The following is an 18,734-nucleotide window of genomic DNA, read 5'->3' as shown; positions in this document are numbered from 1 at the left end:
TGCTTCTTCTTCCTCAAATCTCTGATCATGCTTGTGTTCTAGTTTACGTTGGGGGGGTTTGAGGAGCTGCAGGAGATGAAGGTGCGTGGCCGAGAGCGTCTCTGCCTGACCCCCCTCCCAGAGGACAGTATCAAGGTGGTCAGAGCCATGAGAGCAGCCTCGCCTCCCGCCTCAGCCATGGAGCTGATCGAGCAGCAGCAGCAGCAGCAGAAGAGAGGCCGTCGCAGCCGCAGGGTACAACACACACACACACACACACATTTAGAACATGTTGGGTTTGATTGTGAACATTTCCGCTCATACACAACAACGTATGAGAGCCTGAGCAGTTTTCTCCTGAATCTTCCGTTGACGCGCTGATAAACATGAAAGCTTTGCCCGTTCAGACGGGGAAGCTTGGTGCTACGTTGATTTACTGTTGTGTTTCATCATGCAAATAAAACACGAGTAGGATGATGACGGATCAAAAAGAACACAAAGCCAAACACTGAAAGTCCAATCAGACCAGCAGTTAGGACCACATTTGGGTGTAAGCGCATTTTTATTTGTGGCTAAATGAAAAAACTTTCTAAAATCACTTCATTAGCGATGTGAATTGTTTGAAAATCAAACTTATACATCTCGACAAGTAATCATCAGAGGATTTCTAATTATTTCTAACAATGACTAGAAAATACAAAAAATATATGTAACACTCGCTTTTCTGTGACAGGTCATGAAAAATCAATGACTTTGTTGTCTTCACTCTGGTAAACAGTTTCATGCATTGTTCTCTTTGTAGGTCAAAGCTGTACGATGCTGTGTCCTCCTGAGGTCCTCATAAAGCTTTATCCCAGAGATTGTCCACAGATCACAGATGCTGATAATAAAAGCTACTTAAATTGAAATTTGAAGGTGAACATTTAGTCTAGGGTTAGGGTTAGAGAAGGAAATCTGTCAGTAAGAGAAACCCTCTGCAAGATCAGAATAAATATTTGTTTTATAGCAAATGAACGTGTTTTCAGTGTTATTTAAATCTGAGCCAACAGGGCTGAGTGCTTTTCTAAGAGAAGAAATCTAACGATGCAAAGCGTGAAGTCAGCTAATAACCAGCGTGATGCAAAGAAGGAGATTATTGCACTAAAGGAGTGACCGCTGCTGATCAAAACCACATTTCTTGTTACTAAGAGAAGGTCAATAACATTTAGGCATATTAGATGTTGCAGCTGTTTGTGAAGCATTTAGGTTTTCTATTAAAAAAAAAGAAAAACGGGTACTAGCTAATTTCTGATTATTTACCTTTTTATTAACACAGAACAGGTCATTTTGCTCCTAACACAGCAGACATAGAAATCCTGCTGTAACTCATCACAGTTTTGGGCTTTTGGAGCTAACATCATCCATTCCCCTCAGTGACCACAGATGGTCTTGGTGCTCCGCTTTGGGAATCCCAGCTTTCTTTCTTTCTTTTCTTTCTCTTTCTTTCTTTTTTCTCTTTTTCTTTCTTTCTTTCTTTCTTTCTTTCTCTTTCTTTCTTTTTCTTTCTTTTTCTTTCTTTCTCTTTCTTTCTTCTTTCTTTCCATTTCATTTTTCCAGTTTGAGCTCTAACTGCCCTCTGGTTTTTTACTCTCCCTCTCCCTTGTGTCCCTACAGAGTGCCTTTGTTGATAGCTTGGAAGGAGACAGTCCCTTTCCCAAGAAGCAGGTCTTTACCCACAAATTCCCTCTTCTGCACTTTGCACCTAGCTGGACTTTTTGTGCTCCTCTCCTTTCTCCCCGCAGTCCCACAGTGTCCCCGCCTTCTTTCTGTCTCTTATGTTACTTCATTTCTAATGTTTCTTCTACTTCTCCCCTCTTGTTCTCTGTAATCCTCCCCATCCTCCCAACTTTCCCAGTCTTTATCCATCCTCACTGCTCTGATTCCCTCCCCCCCCCTTCACTGTGGGACGCCTGTTAGTGGGCAGTAGCGGGTTGGGGGGACAGGACTGACTTGCTGGCTGTAATCATCGGCTCTGGAGTGGTCACGTTCCACTCTTCCACCTCAGATATCCACAGTAGGAGCATCTCCCCTGTAGCTGTCATCACATCGCTACTAGATTTGGTCACTGTAGAGTCCAGAGAAGAGGCCACTGTCTTTAAATTACATTCACTGAGACGATGAACCAACTGCATTTGCCCCCTGCTCGCAGATGGATGTCGTTGAAGACAGTCGCCCTCTAACCCTGAGAGAAGAGCAGTTGCTTTAGAGAATGGCTTCTCCATAGAGAATGGCTCACAGCACCAGTTCCACCCTCTCCTCATCCTCTGTCCCACCGTACGCTCACCGTGCCCGTCACTTAACCCGGCATCAGTATGGCGACCAACACGGCACACATCAGCTGCAGTAGCTCAGCTAATGGCCAGAAATCTTACTCATGCCTGATGCTTGCACCGTTGTCAGTCATTCATTAGAAAGCTCGTCTGACTAGAAGCACGTGTGGGTTTGTGTGTTTTTCACTTGGAATGGGATTGTTTCTGGATAAGAACTTAAACATCACAACAGTCTTAATGGGCTTGTTTTTCCCAATATGCAGACGAGTGGTAAGTGGATTATGACCTTTTGTTTGTGGTTGCAGTGAAAGCTTCCATTTTAATGCCTCACTTGCTTTGCTAATTTCAGTTGTCCTCTCTAGATCGGGAGAATTTCATTGTTCTTTAATCTGTTTATGTTCAGATCTGTTTGGGAGGCACCTATTAGGTCAGTAGGGACATTATATTATGTATTGTGTCACATCACATGTTATCAGATCCGTCTTCGTTTCATAGGGGCAGAATTGAACTGTTGGTCCCAATGTTTTTAAAAAGGAAGACACAAGTTATTATTATTAATAAATAGGATCAAATGTAAAAGTATATTACAGAAAATATTTTAACGCAGGACATAGGAAAACCCTCTAAACCGAAGCAGCTCTGGTAAAAGCTCAAACCACACAGCTGGCATTGTTTCTTTTCTTAAGCTCTTTGGGATCTGGGATCGGGGAAATGTGTGAAAAATCTTCAGACTGAACTAAGGAGCAACAGTGGGGTGAAACCTGATTTTGATCTCGGAGAGTGTTGCTCACATGTTTCTGTTCAGGAGGACCCAAAAACCTGCAGCTCACTGTCATCTTAAAGTAATCAGTTTTCCTTCTTTCGGGAATTACAGTATGTTAGCCTGGTGAGCCATCTTATATATTTATAGTCTGTCCTCAAATCATTGAAACAGCTCACTCATAGGGGTTTGTCTTTGTACACACACACACACACACACACACACACACACACACACACACACACACACACACGCACACGCACACCCACACACACACACACACACACACACACACACACACACACACACACACACACACACGCGCACACACACACGCACACACAGTGACACAATGACACACTGTGGTCATCGGGGCAGTAACCCCCAAACTGGAGGAGTGGCTAAAGCAGATCCCAGGAAAAACATCAGACATCTCAGTCCAGAAAAGTGCAGTTCTAGGAACAGCTAAGACACTACGCAGAACCGTCAAGCTCCCAGCTCACAGGAGTCGAGCTTGGAAGGATGACACCACCTGCAGAGGGTGAGATGGGAATTTTTTAAAACATACAGTCAGGTCCATAAATATTGGGACATCGACACAATGCTAAAAGTTTTGGCTCTATACACCACCACAATGGATATCAAATGAAACAAATAAGATGTGCCTTAACTGCAGACTGTCAGCTTTTATTTGAGGGTATTTACATCCAAATCAGGTGAACGGTGTAGGAATCACTACAGTTTGTATATGTGCCTCCCACTTGTTAAGGGACCAGCAGTCATGGGACATTTGGCTTCTCAGCTGTTCCATGGCCAGGTGTGTGTCATTCCCTCATTATCCCAATTACAATGAGCAGATAAAAGGTCCAGAGGTCATTTCAAGTGTGCTATTTGCATTTGGTATTTGCTGTCAACTGTCAAGATGAGATCCAAAGAGCTGTCACTATCAGTGAAGCAAGCCTTCATTAGGCTGAAAAAAACAAAAGAAACCTTTCAGAGAGATAGCAACAACATTAGGCGTGGCCAAAACAACAGCTTGGAACATTCTCAAAAAGAAGGAACGCACCGGTGAGCTCAGCAACACCAAAAGACCCGGAAGACCACAGAAAACAACTGTGGTGGATGACCGAAGAACCCTTTCCCTGGTGAAGAAAACACCCTTCACAACAGTTGGCCAGATCAAGAACACTCTCCAGGAAGTAGGTGTATCTGTGTCAAAGTCAACAATCAAGAGAAGACTCCACCAGTGTGAATACAGAGGGTTCACCACAAGATGTAAACCATTGGTGAGCCCCAAAAACAGGAAGGCCAGATTAGAGTTTGTCAAACAACATCTAAAAATGCCTTCACAGTTCTGGAACAACATCCTATGGACAGATGAGACCAAGATCAACTTGTACCAGCGTGATGGGAAGAGAAGAGTATGGAGATGGAAAGGAACTGCTCATGATCCTGAGCATACCACCTCATCAGTGAAGCATGGTGCTGGAAGTGTCATGGCGTGGGCATGTATGGCTGCCAGTGGAACTGGTTCTCTTGTATTTATTGATGATGTGACTGCTGACAAAAGCAGCACGATGAAGTCTGAAGTGTTTTGGGCAATATTATCTGCTCATATTCAGCCAACAGCCTCAGAACTCATTGGAAGGCGCTTCACAGTGCAGATGGACAATGACCCAAAGCATACCGCAAAAGCAACCAAAGAGGTTTTGAAGGGAAAGAAGTGGACTGTTTTGCAATGGCCAAGCCAGTCACCTGACCTGAATCCGATTGAGCATGCATTTCACTTGCTGAAGACAAAACTGAAGGGAAAATGCCCCAGGAACAAGCAGGAACTGAAGACTGTTGCAGTAGACGCCTGGCAGAGCATCATCAGGGATAACCCAACGTCTGGTGGTGTCTACGTGTTCCAGACTTCAGGCTGTAATTGACTGCAAAGGATTTGCAACCAAGTATTGAAATGTATAAGTTTGATTTATGGTTCTTATTCTGTACCATTACTGCTGGTCCCTTAACAAGTGGAGACACATGTGCAAACTGTTGTAATTCCTACACCGTTCACCTGATTTGGATGTAAATACCCTCAAAAGCTGACAGTCTGCAGTTAAAGCACATCTTGTTCGTTTCATTTGTTATCCATTGTGGTGGTGTATAGAGCCAAACATGTTAGCATTGTGTCGATGTCCCAATATTTATGGACCTGGCTGCATACACATGAATAAACGCCATATCATGAAAAGTCACGTCATGTTGTATAGGATCATCCAATCGTATTGTCATGTATGGGATTGAATCAGGACACAAGGCCTTTAAAGAGTTCAATGTAGATTTTTTTCAGACAAATGTCTGTTTGCACTTTGTGATAATTCAATAAGAGGAACGAAACCACTCTGAGTCCACTACTAGCAGGTTGTTGGTTTTCTTCTTGTTCCCTACACTCCATGACTGATGTCAAGTTGTTGTAGTTGTTGTTAGCCTCAAGGACAATATGCCGATTATCACTTGTAAGTCGCTTTGGACAAACGTGTCTGCTAAATACATAAACATAAATGGATTCACGTAGATGTAGCCTACAGCACACTGGTCAATTTGTGCATCATATAATTAACTGAGATTGTAAAATTCTATGCTTCGGCACAGTGGTGGCAGCATTATACTCTGGGAATGTTTCACTGCTGCAGGGAAAAGGGATAGATGGAGGCTGACACACAACTTCATGGCAATCGAATTGCTGGAGATTCTTCTTTGGTTGACTCCTGTCTACAGCTCACTCACATTCCCATCTCTAAATATGAACCGAAGTCATCGTTGAGCTTTAGAAGAGCCGGTGGCTGAATTTGCCTTTTTACCTTTTATGCAAATCTAAGAAAATCTCCTGTGGGTAATTTGACATGTGGTCCAGCCAAACAGGTGTTCTAATTCAGTCCTCCTTTCAGATCTGTGTGAGTGTGGGCTTGTTTGTTTAGTTTCACCTGTTAGAAAGCAACCAGTTTACACCTTCCTAGCGTGAAAGTGAAGCCCGCTGACACACAACTTCACCCCAGTCTCCACTTGTTTAGTGCTTAATCCGTCTTTCTGTCAGAGAACAAGCAAGTGGGCTGGAGAGTTGGGAGCGGAGTCGATCTTCTCACCTTGTTTTTATCCAAAAAGCAAACCTGCTCTGGGAATGTCTGTTAATCACAGGCTAACTTTAGCTTCTCATGTAAACAACAGCTGGTGGCAGAGCTGCCTCCATCAGCAGCTTCCTGAGGGGAAAAGTCAGCAAAAATCTACCTGAACTCTGCAGTCAGCTTAAGCTTGTGAGGACTGAGGATTCATTGTGTTAATAATTTTGTTTCTGGATAAATTCTGTTCATGGACACGGTTTTCTCCCAAAGCACCGACCTGGTCAGATTCAGTAAGTGGCGTCAGTAAAAAGGGCAGCTTAACGCGGCATCGGTATTAAGAGGCTGAGGTTTAACCCATGAGAATGAGTTTTCTTGTTTTTAATAAGAATTCTAGAATGAAGGATTTGGATGCTCATCTTTTATTTAACTGGAATTTCCACAAGAAGGAGTTCAAATGTCCTAATTACAGATGACCTAAGTAGCTTGTCCAATCTCAGTTGACTCCCTGTCCTCTGTGTCCCCCTCCCCAGCCCTTGGTCAAGCAGGACAGTCTGGACACATACAATGAGCGGGACCCCTTCAAGAACGATGATGCCCGGGATGAAGAGGAGGACCCCGAGGACACGGACAGCGGGATCGAGGGTGAAGTGGACCCTCTGGACCGTGATGTCATCATCCAGCCGCCACCACCGCCGCCTCCACTGAGACCCCCGACAGAAAGAGTCAATTTCCCAAAAGGCCTACCCTGGGCTCCTAAAGTCAGGTTAATAGCAGAACACTTTCTAACTTTTTAAGCATTTCGGAGCTTTTAGAAAAATTCTAATGAGTTTGTGGACAAATTCTGCTCACCGGAGCAGTTTTCACTCCATGCACCAGCATTCATGGAGTTGAGTGAAAAGGATGGTTTGAGCTGGTATCAGGGACAAACATCTAAACCTGACTCTGCACCAGCATTTACGTGGTTAAAAGAGGACCTAAAAAATCTTACAGTTGTCTCTCCTCACTCCCATGCAGCAATATGGTCTCCATCTGTGTGTGTCTCTGCAGGGTGCTGCTGCCTGGAGGACATAAATAATGCATCTTGCGCTACAGTTATCGTGTGTTAATCATTAGAAAACATCTTTTCTGCATCACTGTTAGCAAACCGTACGTTTATAGATGTGCAGATTTCTGTGTTTGGATCTGTTAAATTCTGATTCTCAGAGGTGTGATGGATGAGCTTTTAGAGAGCCAAGGCAGATGTGTGTGTGTGTGTGTGTGTGTGCGTGTGTGTGTGTGTGCGCGTGTGTGTGTGTGTGTGTGTGGGGGGGGGGGGGGGGTGAGAGAGAAACCGTTTCAGATCTGTGAGGTTTGCTCACACAAACCTACTCATGTTGTATTTATAGAGAAAAAGATATCGAGCATTTCTTGGAGACCAGCAGAAACAAGTTTATTGGTTTCACTCTGGGAAAGTAAGTGTCCCAATCAGCATGTGTCCTCGTCATGTCCATCAGTGATGTCTAACTAGTCCTCCTTTTTTAGTGATACCGAGACCCTGGTAGGCTTACCCAGACCCATTCACGAGAGTGTCAAGACCCTCAAACTGGTGAGCAGGTCCTTTTTGGTTTTATTGGACTTATTAAAAGCCCGGGCACAGATGGAGTGAGGTTTTCCGGCCACGTCCAGCTGGGAGGAGACCCGAGGGAAGACCCGGGACACGCTGGAGGGACTATGTCTCTCGGCTGGTCAAGGAACACTTTGGCATTCCCCCAGAAGAGCTGGCTCGAGTAGCTGAGGAGAGGGAAGTCTGGGCGTCTCGGCTTAAGCTGCATGCCTCCACGACCCAACTCCGCATAAGCGGCTGAAAATGGATGGATGGATTATTAAAAGATTAATATTCTTTTGTTTCATTTGCTTTTCTGTATTATGGATTAAGTGTCTGCTAATCAATACTCACACGCTGTTGAATCCTCTCCTAATGGCACCCCTCCATTATAAATCCATACCTCCCAGAGTGAGAAGTGTGCAAAGAAATGCCCCTCTGGGTGTCAGCGAGCTGCGGTAATTATCCATTGCTGTAAATCTCTTGTTTACGGCAACATTTCTATCATTTCCAGCACAAGTATGTGTCTATAGCTGAAGTCCAGATCAAGAAAGAAGAGGAGCTGCAGCAGTGTCCGCTGAGCCTGGTGAGCTCCCGCTTTTACTTTTTGGCTTTATTTAAATAAACTCCAGCGTTTCTCTAATTGAGGCTGCGGGTGCTAAATGGAGGTGCTGTGCTGACAGGGTGAGGAGGAGGTGGAGGAGACGCCTGCTGAGATCTTATACGTGGGAATGCTTCCAAACCTCTCACAGTATGTGGTGAGTGGATCTTTTTCTACTTCCTCATTAGCGAGAGGCTCTTCTGAAAAATCTGACCTTTGTCACACGAGGATACCTCAGACAAAACAAAATAATTAGCAACAAATGTCTCAAAGAGGCACCAGAAAACCCGACCTTGGAGTCGGCACGGTCCTGCGTGCTGCTCTGTCCAGTCATTATACAGATTTAGTTAGGGATGTAAGAAAATATTGCAATATTTTCTGTTACAATACTGGGTTAATATTTAAAAGCAGTGTATCAACATATGTATTGAGAATTTACAATCAAACATTTAGTGTATTTCTTTTGTCTGGTGCAATTCAAACCCTGACTGCTAGGGGGCAGCAGATTTTACCGTCTTCATTCTGATGATCTCTCAGTGAAACTGGACGTGTCTTACAGGCTTCTAGCCACAGTTTTCTGAATAAATTCAGTCTTAAAAACCGCTTTTATCATCTGGATTTTATTATCGCAAAGTATTGTATTATCTCCTCTGTACTGTGACGTTTATGGTAAAGCCGGATTCTTGTTAATGCAAACCCCTTTGAAAGTGCATTCCTCTGTGGATTATGAGAAATTTTTTAAATCATTATCTTTTCATTTTATGTACATCGTTGCATCATCAGCACCATGAAGCAGCCCTAGAATTTCATTGTGCTAATGAGGTGACATTGTGCAATGACAAAGAAAGCTTCCTATTATATTCCATTCTTTAAAAGGCCTTTTGATTCTTTGCTGCACCAGATTTGTTGTCTCCCCCTGAAATCATCTGTTGTTTATTTGCATTATTATTCTCCTCCACCGGTGAAACGTCCTTGAGCCACTGATTGCTACAGAAACACAAATCATGGTTTATTGAAAACCCATTTTATAAAGATTAATTCTAATTATTTTTCATGCAGGCTGAACATGAAAATAGTCTCCTACACCATTCTCCTGCATTCATCAGCTTCTGATAGAAAATGGTGAAAAGCCTGACAGATCTACGTCACAGTTACTTAACATTTATGGACGTTCCCATTTTGACTCGCGACAGGGAAGGCTGTTGCTGTTTTAGCATCCAAGAATCAACAGAGAATGCCTCAACTAGTAGAAGCTAACCGTTAGCATGATCAACTTCACCACACAGCAGAACTCCTCCCGGCTTGTGTTAATCGTGGAGATAAAACCAACGTTGCAAGTCGATGATGGTCGTGTTGCTTTTATTCAATCCTGAGCGAGATGTCCAAATATCAGGAAATAAGAGCTCAAAGCCTGCTGTCTGAAGCTCAGCTGTGATGTGAGTCACTTCTAGTGTCTGGAAAGGGTGCGCCGATTTGACCCCCCCCCCCCCCCCCCCCCCCCAGTACGGGTTACAAGGCATTCATTCCTACTAGAGACCACTGAAATGAATTTATTAAACGAGCGTCCCACACTTTTAAAGAAGTGAACTTTGGGGCATCTTTTTATTGCACGTACCTTGCAACATGGAATTAATTTAATGTCTGCTATAGCTCTTTCTAGTACTTTCTTCCTGTGCAGGTATTAGTTGTTAGTGCTAAGCTGTGAAGGCGCCTGTACAGGTGGACATCTGTATGTACTCATTTGTTTTTTTTTAACTAAGCTTCCCTTTCTTTCTTTTGCCAGATTGCTCTCCTGAAGCTCCTGCTAGCTGCAGCTCCAACCTCCAAAGCTAAAACCGACTCCATCAACATTCTGGCGGATGTGCTGCCTGAGGAGATGCCGTGAGTGATCAAGCCCTTCTCAGCTGTTTTTGTCTTTTGTCATTATTATGTCCTCCATGTCAACATAGAGCAGCTTTCCCCTTGTTGATCGACACTTGAGCTGGTGAGAAAGTGTAAAAACACAGATGAGAGAATCAGCTTGTTTTACAAGCAGGTTGTGGGTGTGTGTTGGTTGTTGAGTCTGTTCCTGACCAAACAGTTGCAGGATAACTGTTGGATGTGTGTGTCCTCCAGGATCACCGTTCTCCAGAGCATGAAGCTGGGGATCGACGTAAACCGTCACAAAGAAATCATCGTCAAGGCCATCTCTGCTCTGCTGTTGCTGCTCCTCAAGCATTTGAAACTCAGCCACATCTATCAGGTAACACCCAGCTCAGGGTATTATCATTGCCTTCACTTCTGAGTTATTGTGATTCCTCTGAGTTTTACCTTCCAGGTCCTTTCAAAGATTGTATGTCTTCTCCTGAATCACGGGAACAAGATTACATTTGGAATTCTTGGTGCTAAAATCAACGTTGGTCCCTTTGCTATTGGGAGGGGGACACCGATGCAGATATTTGCTGTTGCTATGGAAGAAACATGCTTCACACTCCTGCAGCTTTCTGTTGTGTAGAGCTGTGATAATGGCTCCACCTGCTGACCAAAACTGGAGTTGCACCCACAAACAACTGCTACTTTTTCACATTTTAAAGTTATTTTCTTGAGCCAGTGTGTGCTAAAATGGCCCTTTACAGAGGTAATGAAAGGACACCTAGACCCTATCCAGAATATTCCACTTGCCACTTCAGACTGGCGGGCCGCTTTGTTGGGGCTTGGAAAAAATAGAGCTTACCCCCAAATTCCACTACCTCCGCTCCGCTCCGACACGAACGCCGGAGCAAAATCGGTCCCGTTGTAGTCAATCAGAGCAATTCCACTACTGCGGCCGTGCTCCGGCAGTGCGGCGCCGTGCACCGCCCTCTGTTCCGGCGTCCGGCAAAAATAGAATCGATCCTATTTTTGCCGGACGCCGGAGCACCTCCGCAGTCAATGGACAGAAATCACCACCGCCCAACAGGAAAATGAGCAAGCAGAACTTCCGTTTTTCACAATAAATCGATAAACAAAAGGCGTTTTTTGTTTCATATGCACAGGTTTAACAACTTTTAACAACTATCAATGGCGGCTGAACTTTAAATGCACAAAAGTAAGCCATAAATACAGTTTCCACTATCAAAGTAGTCACACTTTGTTGATCCAAACACTGCTGATCTCTACACAAATGATGGGCAGATTAAACAGTTCATGTCATGCTTCTCCCACACAACGGGTGTTTGGATCTAACTTCCGCGTTTATTGCTCGGACTGTATCGCAAGATCTTGAAAATCCCGCGCATGCCTGTTTGCCCACCTCAGGTCTCCGCACCGGAGCGGAGCCGTTGTAGAGCGCGTACCAGTAAAAATTGAGTTCGGAAGCAAGCGGCTGCGGAAGGCGGGGGCGGACCGCAGCGGAGCGGAGCGGAGGTAGTGGAATTTGGGGGTTACAGTCTGCTTCCTGCATGTTTTAGATCATGAACACAGCTTATTTAATTTAATGATGAATCACTCCTGTAGACACTAAGGAAGGCTGGGGAGACGTTTCAGCTGTGTTAAAAAGACGAATGCACAGCGAGGAGATACGTTTTGCTTTCGGTGCTACACACGGACACTAGGGGGTGCTAAAAGCAAACCAAAACTGCCCAGTTCCCTCTTTAAATGAACTTATGCAATTAATAATTCCCAACACCTAGCTATATTTTAGTTAGAATAAACAAATAAATAGTAAATCTAGCTTGAAATTTCTTGAGTATGTATTCTTTGTCTTTTTTGAGTAAAATTCCATGTAAATTTAGGACCAGAATTAAAGCATCAAAGAGAATCATTAGATAAAGGATTCTTTTTCTCTTATAATCTTTCTGCCTTGTTCCCTTCCACCAAAAGTATGACTGCATGAAATAAACCCTAAAACTTAAGAATAGAAATGTCTAACATGTACTCATTCTCCCTGCCACATCCTATTTTTCTGTAGTTTGAAGTAGTCTCCCAGCACTTGGTGTTCGCCAACTGCATCCCACTCATCCTGAAGTTCTTCAACCAGAACATCATGTCCTACATCAGTGCCAAGAACAGGTAAGGATGATCTGCTCATCTGGATCAGCATCAGGACCAAAACTCAAACCTCAGCTCTTCTGCTAGATGTGTTCGATCACACGTGTCTTTGTTGTAGCATCTGTGTGCTGGACTTTCCTCACTGCGTGGTCCATGAGATGCCTGAGCTGACAGCTGAGAGCCTGGTCAGTTTTATTGACCTTGTCTGGATGAAGGTCCTCCTCCAGCATCCCTGTCTCAGTCTGACCTCCCTCTCTGTGTGTCCTCAGGAAGCAGGAGACTGCAGCCAGTTCTGCTGGAGGAATCTGTTTTCCTGCATCAATCTGCTGAGGATCCTCAACAAGCTTACCAAGTGGAAACACTCCAGGACTATGGTGCGTAAATCACAGAAGCTTATATTTTTAAGTGACACTATTCTTTCAACATGTTCTTTTTTTATGTCCATTTCTCAGATGTTGGTTGTCTTCAAGTCGGCCCCCATCCTGAAGAGAGCCCTGAAGGTGAAGCAGGCCATGATGCAGCTCTATGTACTCAAGCTGCTTAAGATCCAGACCAAGTACCTGGGTCGCCAGTGGAGGAAGAGCAACATGAAGACCATGTCAGCTATCTACCAGAAGGTCCGCCACAGGCTCAACGATGACTGGGCCTACGGGAACGGTAAACCGGAGCTTCGTTTTGCTTCACTCTGAAGATGTTTTCATGTTAAAGGTTTTATTCAGATCTGTACCTTCAGGATAAACGGCCCAAAGATCAAATGATTTAAGGGATATTTGTCAGTAAGCAGGGGTTACCATGGCGGCACCGTTGTACGTGGACACTTTACACCTTTGGCACTAAAATTTCATGTGTTCGTAGCTGGACGTCATTCATCATGCTAATGTCAAGTTTATTTATATAGCACATTTCCAACAATCAGTGATTGCACAACGTGCTGTACACAGACAAACTGTAAAAAATAAAATGATAAAACACTGAGAAACATCCAGTATACCCTATGTAAAATAAATGAACGAAGAAATCATTTTTTTCATTTAAAAGCAAGGGTAAAAAGGTAGGTTTTTAAAAGAGACTTAAAGGTAGAAGGGCTGTTGGCAGACCTAATCTGTAGGGGAAGGCTGTTCCAGAGCTTGGGAGCGGCCACAGAAAAAGCTCTTGTCGCCTCTGGGCTTCAGCCTAGACTGGTGAACAGATAAAAGATGTACAGAGGATGATCGCAAGTTTCTTTTGGGGACATGAGTGTTTAAGAGTTCCGACAGATAGGGAGGGGCCAAATTGTGTAGTGCCTTAAAACAGAGCAGTAGCATTTTAAATAGAATCCTGTAAGTGATTGGGAGCCAGTGAAGAGCTTGTTAGCCCGGAGTTATGTGATCCCTGCATCTCCTACCCGTCAGCAAGTGAGCTGCCGCATTCTGAGCCACCTGCAAGCGGTGAATTGACGACTGCTCCAGTCCATTATATAGAGAGTTGCAGTAGTCGAGTCTCGACATGATTAGCAGGTGTATAACCTTTTCAAAGTCTTTACTTGGTAAATAGGGCTTGACTTTACTAAGAACACGCAAATGAATGAACACGCTCTGGACCACAGAACTTATCTGTTTATCAAGCTTAAAATGACCATCAATGGAAAAACCCAGATTTCTTGCCTGAGACACGCAAAAGGATTTTTCTTCTGACCCTAACCCTAACCCAAATACACTGTTTACCCCGTGCAACAGCCCAGGGTCCCCGAAAACGACAATTTCACTTTTTTTGTCATTTAAAGTGAGAAGGTTAAATTGTAGCCAGTTTTTAAAGTCTTTTAGACAATTCAGTAAATTATCAAACGACGGCCTTCGAGAATGTTGTGGGACATAAAGAAGTGGTATGAGATGCCATGCTTATGAAAGATGGCGCCAAGGGGCAACATATACAGTGAGAACAAGAGTGGGTCCAAAACTGAACCTTGAGGGACACCACAAGTTTCGCTGGAGACGAACAACACTGCCCCATATTTACAGTAAAAGTCCTGTCTGACAGGTGGGACTTAAACCACTGCAACACTGTGCCCCGGATGCCAATGTCATGCTCTAGGCGGGATAAAAGGATCTGATGGCCCACTGTATCACGCCGTTAGGTCTAAAAGGATCAATACAGCTGATTGACCATAGTCGATAGTTAAAAAAATATTGTTAAATATTCTTAAAAGAGCAGTCTCTGTACTGTGGTATTGCTTAAAACCTGATTGAAACGTCTCTAAAATACCATAATGGTCGAGGTAGTCCTGCAGCTGCCTGTAGACAATTTTCTCCATGACTCTAGAAAGGAAAGGGAATTTGGAGATAGGCCTGTAGTTGGAGAGTGCCATGGGATCGAGATTAGGTTTCTTAAGACCAGCTGATTAACAGCACGTTTTAAGGCGGCAGGGACATAACCAGCAGATAAGCAAGTGTTTATAATAAGTAAACTAATGGGCCCAATAGTGGAAAACACATTTTTTAAAAGTGATGGGTGGATACTATCCAGTGGGCAACAGCTCAAACTGGTCAAAAGCAGTTGAGCATGGCTGTGAAGAAGCTGTGCCCACCAGAGAGGAAGGGCAAGATGATCTATGTGAGTATGTGTGAGATCATAGAAGACCAGACCCGCTCTGGCTGAAACGAGAGTCCTCCATAGGGTGTCTGGGATCAGTAAGAGGAGGAGCTTTATCCTCCAGAGGAAGCTTTGAGTAGAGTAGCTGCTCCTGCTTGTTAGGAGCGCCTTTTTAGTACATGACTTGTAACTTTGGTGCACTTTTTGAACGAGCAACAAATTTTAGAACTCACAGGATGTGATCTGGGTCTGTGACTAATACAAAACAATTAAATATTTTATGTTTAAAAACATATTTCAGTTACAGCAGATAATCAGTTTGCCTCTGGGATTAATAAAGTATTTTTGAATTTGAATAAGACTCACTTGTCATTCCGCTGATCAGTGTAGTCTGAGATGGTAGGATTATGGGTTATTTAAATGAGCAACACTGGTTGTTCTTTGTCTCAGCTCACATTTGCCCTTTTGATCTGCAAAGATGAAGCACTCATAGAGCTAATTAGCCTCATTAGTGCTCCTCTGTCTTTACACAGATCTGTTATGAAGAGATGGAGCAGAAATGCACTTAAGGCTGCAGCACAGGGCAGGCTTATACACGCACATTGTGTTCTTGTGTCAGAGTAAATGATTCCTGAAAGTGTGTGTGTGTGTGTGTGTGTGTGTGTGTGTGTGTGTGTGTGTGTGTGTGTGTGTGTGTGTGTGTGTGTGTGTGTGTGTGTGTGTGTGTGTGTGTGTGTGTACTTGTTCAACTATCCTACTTAACACCAAAACAGGCATATTCACTAATCTTCTGAAAACCGATGGGCCTTATTAGAACCAAAACCCAGTCCTAATATGGTCGAGCCCCTGTTTTAGACTTAGGGGTGAGGTGTAGAGGTAAGATGTGAATTGACTTTTTGTTACGGTTAGGTTTAGGAATGCACTGGTTATGGGTTTGGGTTAGGCATAAATGCAGTTAGTAAATGGATGGAAGTCGATGCAAAGTCCTAATATGGATAGAAAAACGTGTGTGTGTGTGTGTGTGTGTGTGTGTGCATTTTGACGGAGAGGTAGAGGCTGTGCTCCAGCAATCAGGATTTTGTTGCCATAGCAACATGGATGGGGGACTTTTTAGGATCACATGCCCTCATGGGAGAGCAAGTGATCTGTCACTGTTGGAGAGAGAAGGACAGAAAGAGGTCAAACTGGTGGGGATGGAGACAGATGAATACACACTTTTATGGACAGGTGAATTTTATATAGGCAGAAAAAAAGTCTTGCACACAAATCCACATATTGTCTTTTGTACTTTATTTTAATTTCCATATTGTTTTGTCTCAATGGTGTTCCCTTTTTTCTGCACACACACACCCCCCCCCACCCCCACCCCCCAGCTGCTTCTTTTCTCTCTTTTGAAAATAATTTTTGACTCTCGTCTCTCTCTGCCTTTCTACTCAGTTGGTGCCGCCCATAGAACCATAAATTCAATAAAGTCAAAGCAACACTAAAGAGGGCAACAGTAGCTCAGGAGGTAGAGTGGGTTGTCCAGTTATCGGAAGGTTGTAGCTTCGATCCCGTCTCCCACCAGAGAATGCTGCTGTTGTGTCCTTGGGCAAGACCCTTAACACACCTTACCTGCTGGTGGTGGTCAGAGGGTCCGGTGACGCCAGAGTTCGGCAGACCTCGCCTTTGTCAGCTTGCTCTAGGGCAGCTGTAGCTACATAGTAGCTCATCCCCAGCAGAGTGTGTGTGTGTGTGTGTGTGTGTGTGTGTGTGTGTGTGTGTGTGTGTGTGTGTGTGACTGGCTGAATGACTGATTGTGTTGTGAAGCGCCTTGGGGGGTTGTAGAACCCTAAGAAGGTGCTATAAAAATACAGTCAATTACCAATTACCAGTGTCCTGCTTCTCCCTCCTACTGGTTGAAAGCAGAATTACAACTGTCATAAGCAATGCTGCGGTGGCAGCTGTAGCTAGCACTAACAGCAGGCTGACGCTAACAAGAGCCAGCTGATGCTAAAATAAGCCACTAAGTGAACAGATCCTCACTGTTGGACAGAAAATTTTATTACTCACAAGTCCAGTAGTAACAAAGCCAGGTCACCATCAGTCCATGATTTTGTAGCCTCCTTTAGCTCCCTCAAACTAGCGTAGGCTGTGTCAGTGTTCACACTTTTAGCTCTTTGCTTCACCTCTAAAGACATTACTCTCTTACGTATACTTCCAGGCTCTGCCAGGATGCCAACAAAAAAAAATTCTAAAAATTCTTCTTCTCTTTCTTGTACTTTTTACTGACGGTTGGTGGTTTTTACTGATGGTCGGTGAACTGAAAATGCTAACTGATTGCCTTTATTTGAGCTATTGGCTGAATAAACAGCTAAAAGCAGTCAAGCAGGTGGAGACCTCCCACTAGTGCACCTACTCATCCCACAAGGTCAGCAGAGAGCTGCAGAATTGTCTTAAATCTGAAGTTGATGAAGTTTCTACCTCAAGAATTCCTGAAACCCACTTTGAAAGCAATAGTTTAAAGCATTAAAAACTCTTTAGTGTTGCTTTTACTGCACAACAGAAGGATGTCACATTCCATCATGTTGTGGGGTAAATCTTTTGTGACACACACATCCACTTTTCTAACTGCCTAAACCTACAGAACAGGTTAGATTAATGCAAATAAAATGTTCTTGATCTGCTCCCTCTTCCAGACATCGATGCCCGGCCCTGGGACTTCCAGGCCGAGGAGTGCGCCTTGCGGGAAAACATCGAGAAGTTCAACAGCCGCCGCTACGACAACAGCAGGAACAGCGACTTCACGCCCGTGGACAACTGCCTGCAGAGCATTTTGGGCCAGCGTGTGGAGCTGCCCGAGGACTTCCACTATAGCTATGAGATCTGGCTGGAGCGAGAGGTGTTCTCACAGCCCATCCAGTGGGAGGGGCTTCTGCAGAATCCGTAACGCTCACCAGGAGGAAGAGGGTAGGATTATACTGGAGGATGGTTGTGGAAGGCAAAGGGGATCACGACACGCAGCAACATAATGATGGGTGGATTTGATGCAGCTTACACGTGCCTCTGAATACTTGAACATGCAAAACAGGTGAGAAGAGAAGTAGCAGCATGAAGAACATCTGGTTGTGGTAGCAGGACGCTGTTGTACTGCCCTAAAAACCCTTCAGTTTACACCTTCGGTTCCCTCCTTTAATATGTCGGCGTTTTTCTGATTCCTTCTTGACGTTTTTATCGATTCCTAACAGCGCATGTGGAAATACTTTTATGACAAATGGCTTTTTAAGAAGGCTTATTAATCTTTTTCAATTTTAAAATGAAACCTGATTAGAAATTGTCAGCGTCTAATTGAAATAAAAACTTTTTTAATACATTTTTTGTTATTTAAGTGACCTGACAAATCACAGGGTTAGGGTTTGTCTGAATGTTCATAAAAGTCTGTGCAGAAAGAGTTTAGAAGCTAGAATAGAAATGAGTTGGAGTGGAAAATATTACACGACCTCATAAGAAACTACTTACACAGGAAAGTTCAGGATAATCCGATGGATTCCAGGCTTCTTGGAAACACTTGGCATGAACAATATATCATCATTCATTACATCATTCAGGGTAAAAAGTCTTTTATGACAAAACACTCTAAAAAGAGATTCTATATTGTGCTAATTTACATGTTGGATATTTTGATGTGGTCCATTGTTTAAATGACATTCTACTTTTCTCAGAACATTGTTGCAGATGCACCGATTCAGATCTTGTGGGCCGATATCGGGTTCAGATTTGGTTTTAGGATTTATCTCAAAGAGTTTTCTCAACTTTTTTTCAGGTCACTTCTTCGCAACGA

General features: G+C 43.8%; 1 protein-coding gene across 2 annotated transcripts in view; it reads left to right on the top strand.

Annotated features, from left to right (window-relative positions):
- strip2 (striatin interacting protein 2) overlaps positions 1 to 18,075 on the top strand; it is a 41,063-nt gene extending 22,988 nt beyond the window's left edge. The window contains exons 9-22 of one of the 2 annotated variants that reach the window (XM_054739610.2): positions 43 to 234; positions 1,633 to 1,683; positions 6,686 to 6,918; positions 7,541 to 7,606; positions 7,677 to 7,740; positions 8,252 to 8,323; positions 8,421 to 8,495; positions 10,122 to 10,219; positions 10,454 to 10,580; positions 12,267 to 12,367; positions 12,465 to 12,531; positions 12,616 to 12,720; positions 12,799 to 13,003; positions 17,593 to 18,075. In XM_054739610.2, the coding sequence (XP_054595585.1) occupies positions 43 to 234; positions 1,633 to 1,683; positions 6,686 to 6,918; positions 7,541 to 7,606; positions 7,677 to 7,740; positions 8,252 to 8,323; positions 8,421 to 8,495; positions 10,122 to 10,219; positions 10,454 to 10,580; positions 12,267 to 12,367; positions 12,465 to 12,531; positions 12,616 to 12,720; positions 12,799 to 13,003; positions 17,593 to 17,843 (1,707 nt within the window). In that variant the 3' untranslated portion in view covers positions 17,844 to 18,075. The remainder of the gene's footprint in view (positions 1 to 42; positions 235 to 1,632; positions 1,684 to 6,685; positions 6,919 to 7,540; positions 7,607 to 7,676; positions 7,741 to 8,251; positions 8,324 to 8,420; positions 8,496 to 10,121; positions 10,220 to 10,453; positions 10,581 to 12,266; positions 12,368 to 12,464; positions 12,532 to 12,615; positions 12,721 to 12,798; positions 13,004 to 17,592) is intronic. The other variant, XM_054739611.2, reaches the window with a different exon arrangement.
- Positions 18,076 to 18,734: the final 659 nt, after the last annotated feature.

The sequence above is a fragment of the Nothobranchius furzeri genome, chromosome 1 (genome assembly GCF_043380555.1).
Source record: "Nothobranchius furzeri strain GRZ-AD chromosome 1, NfurGRZ-RIMD1, whole genome shotgun sequence".
In the NCBI taxonomy this organism is placed as follows: Eukaryota; Metazoa; Chordata; class Actinopteri; order Cyprinodontiformes; family Nothobranchiidae; genus Nothobranchius; species Nothobranchius furzeri.
The sequence above is the reverse complement of the archived record's forward strand: the minus strand, read 5'-3'. Positions and strand labels throughout refer to the sequence as shown.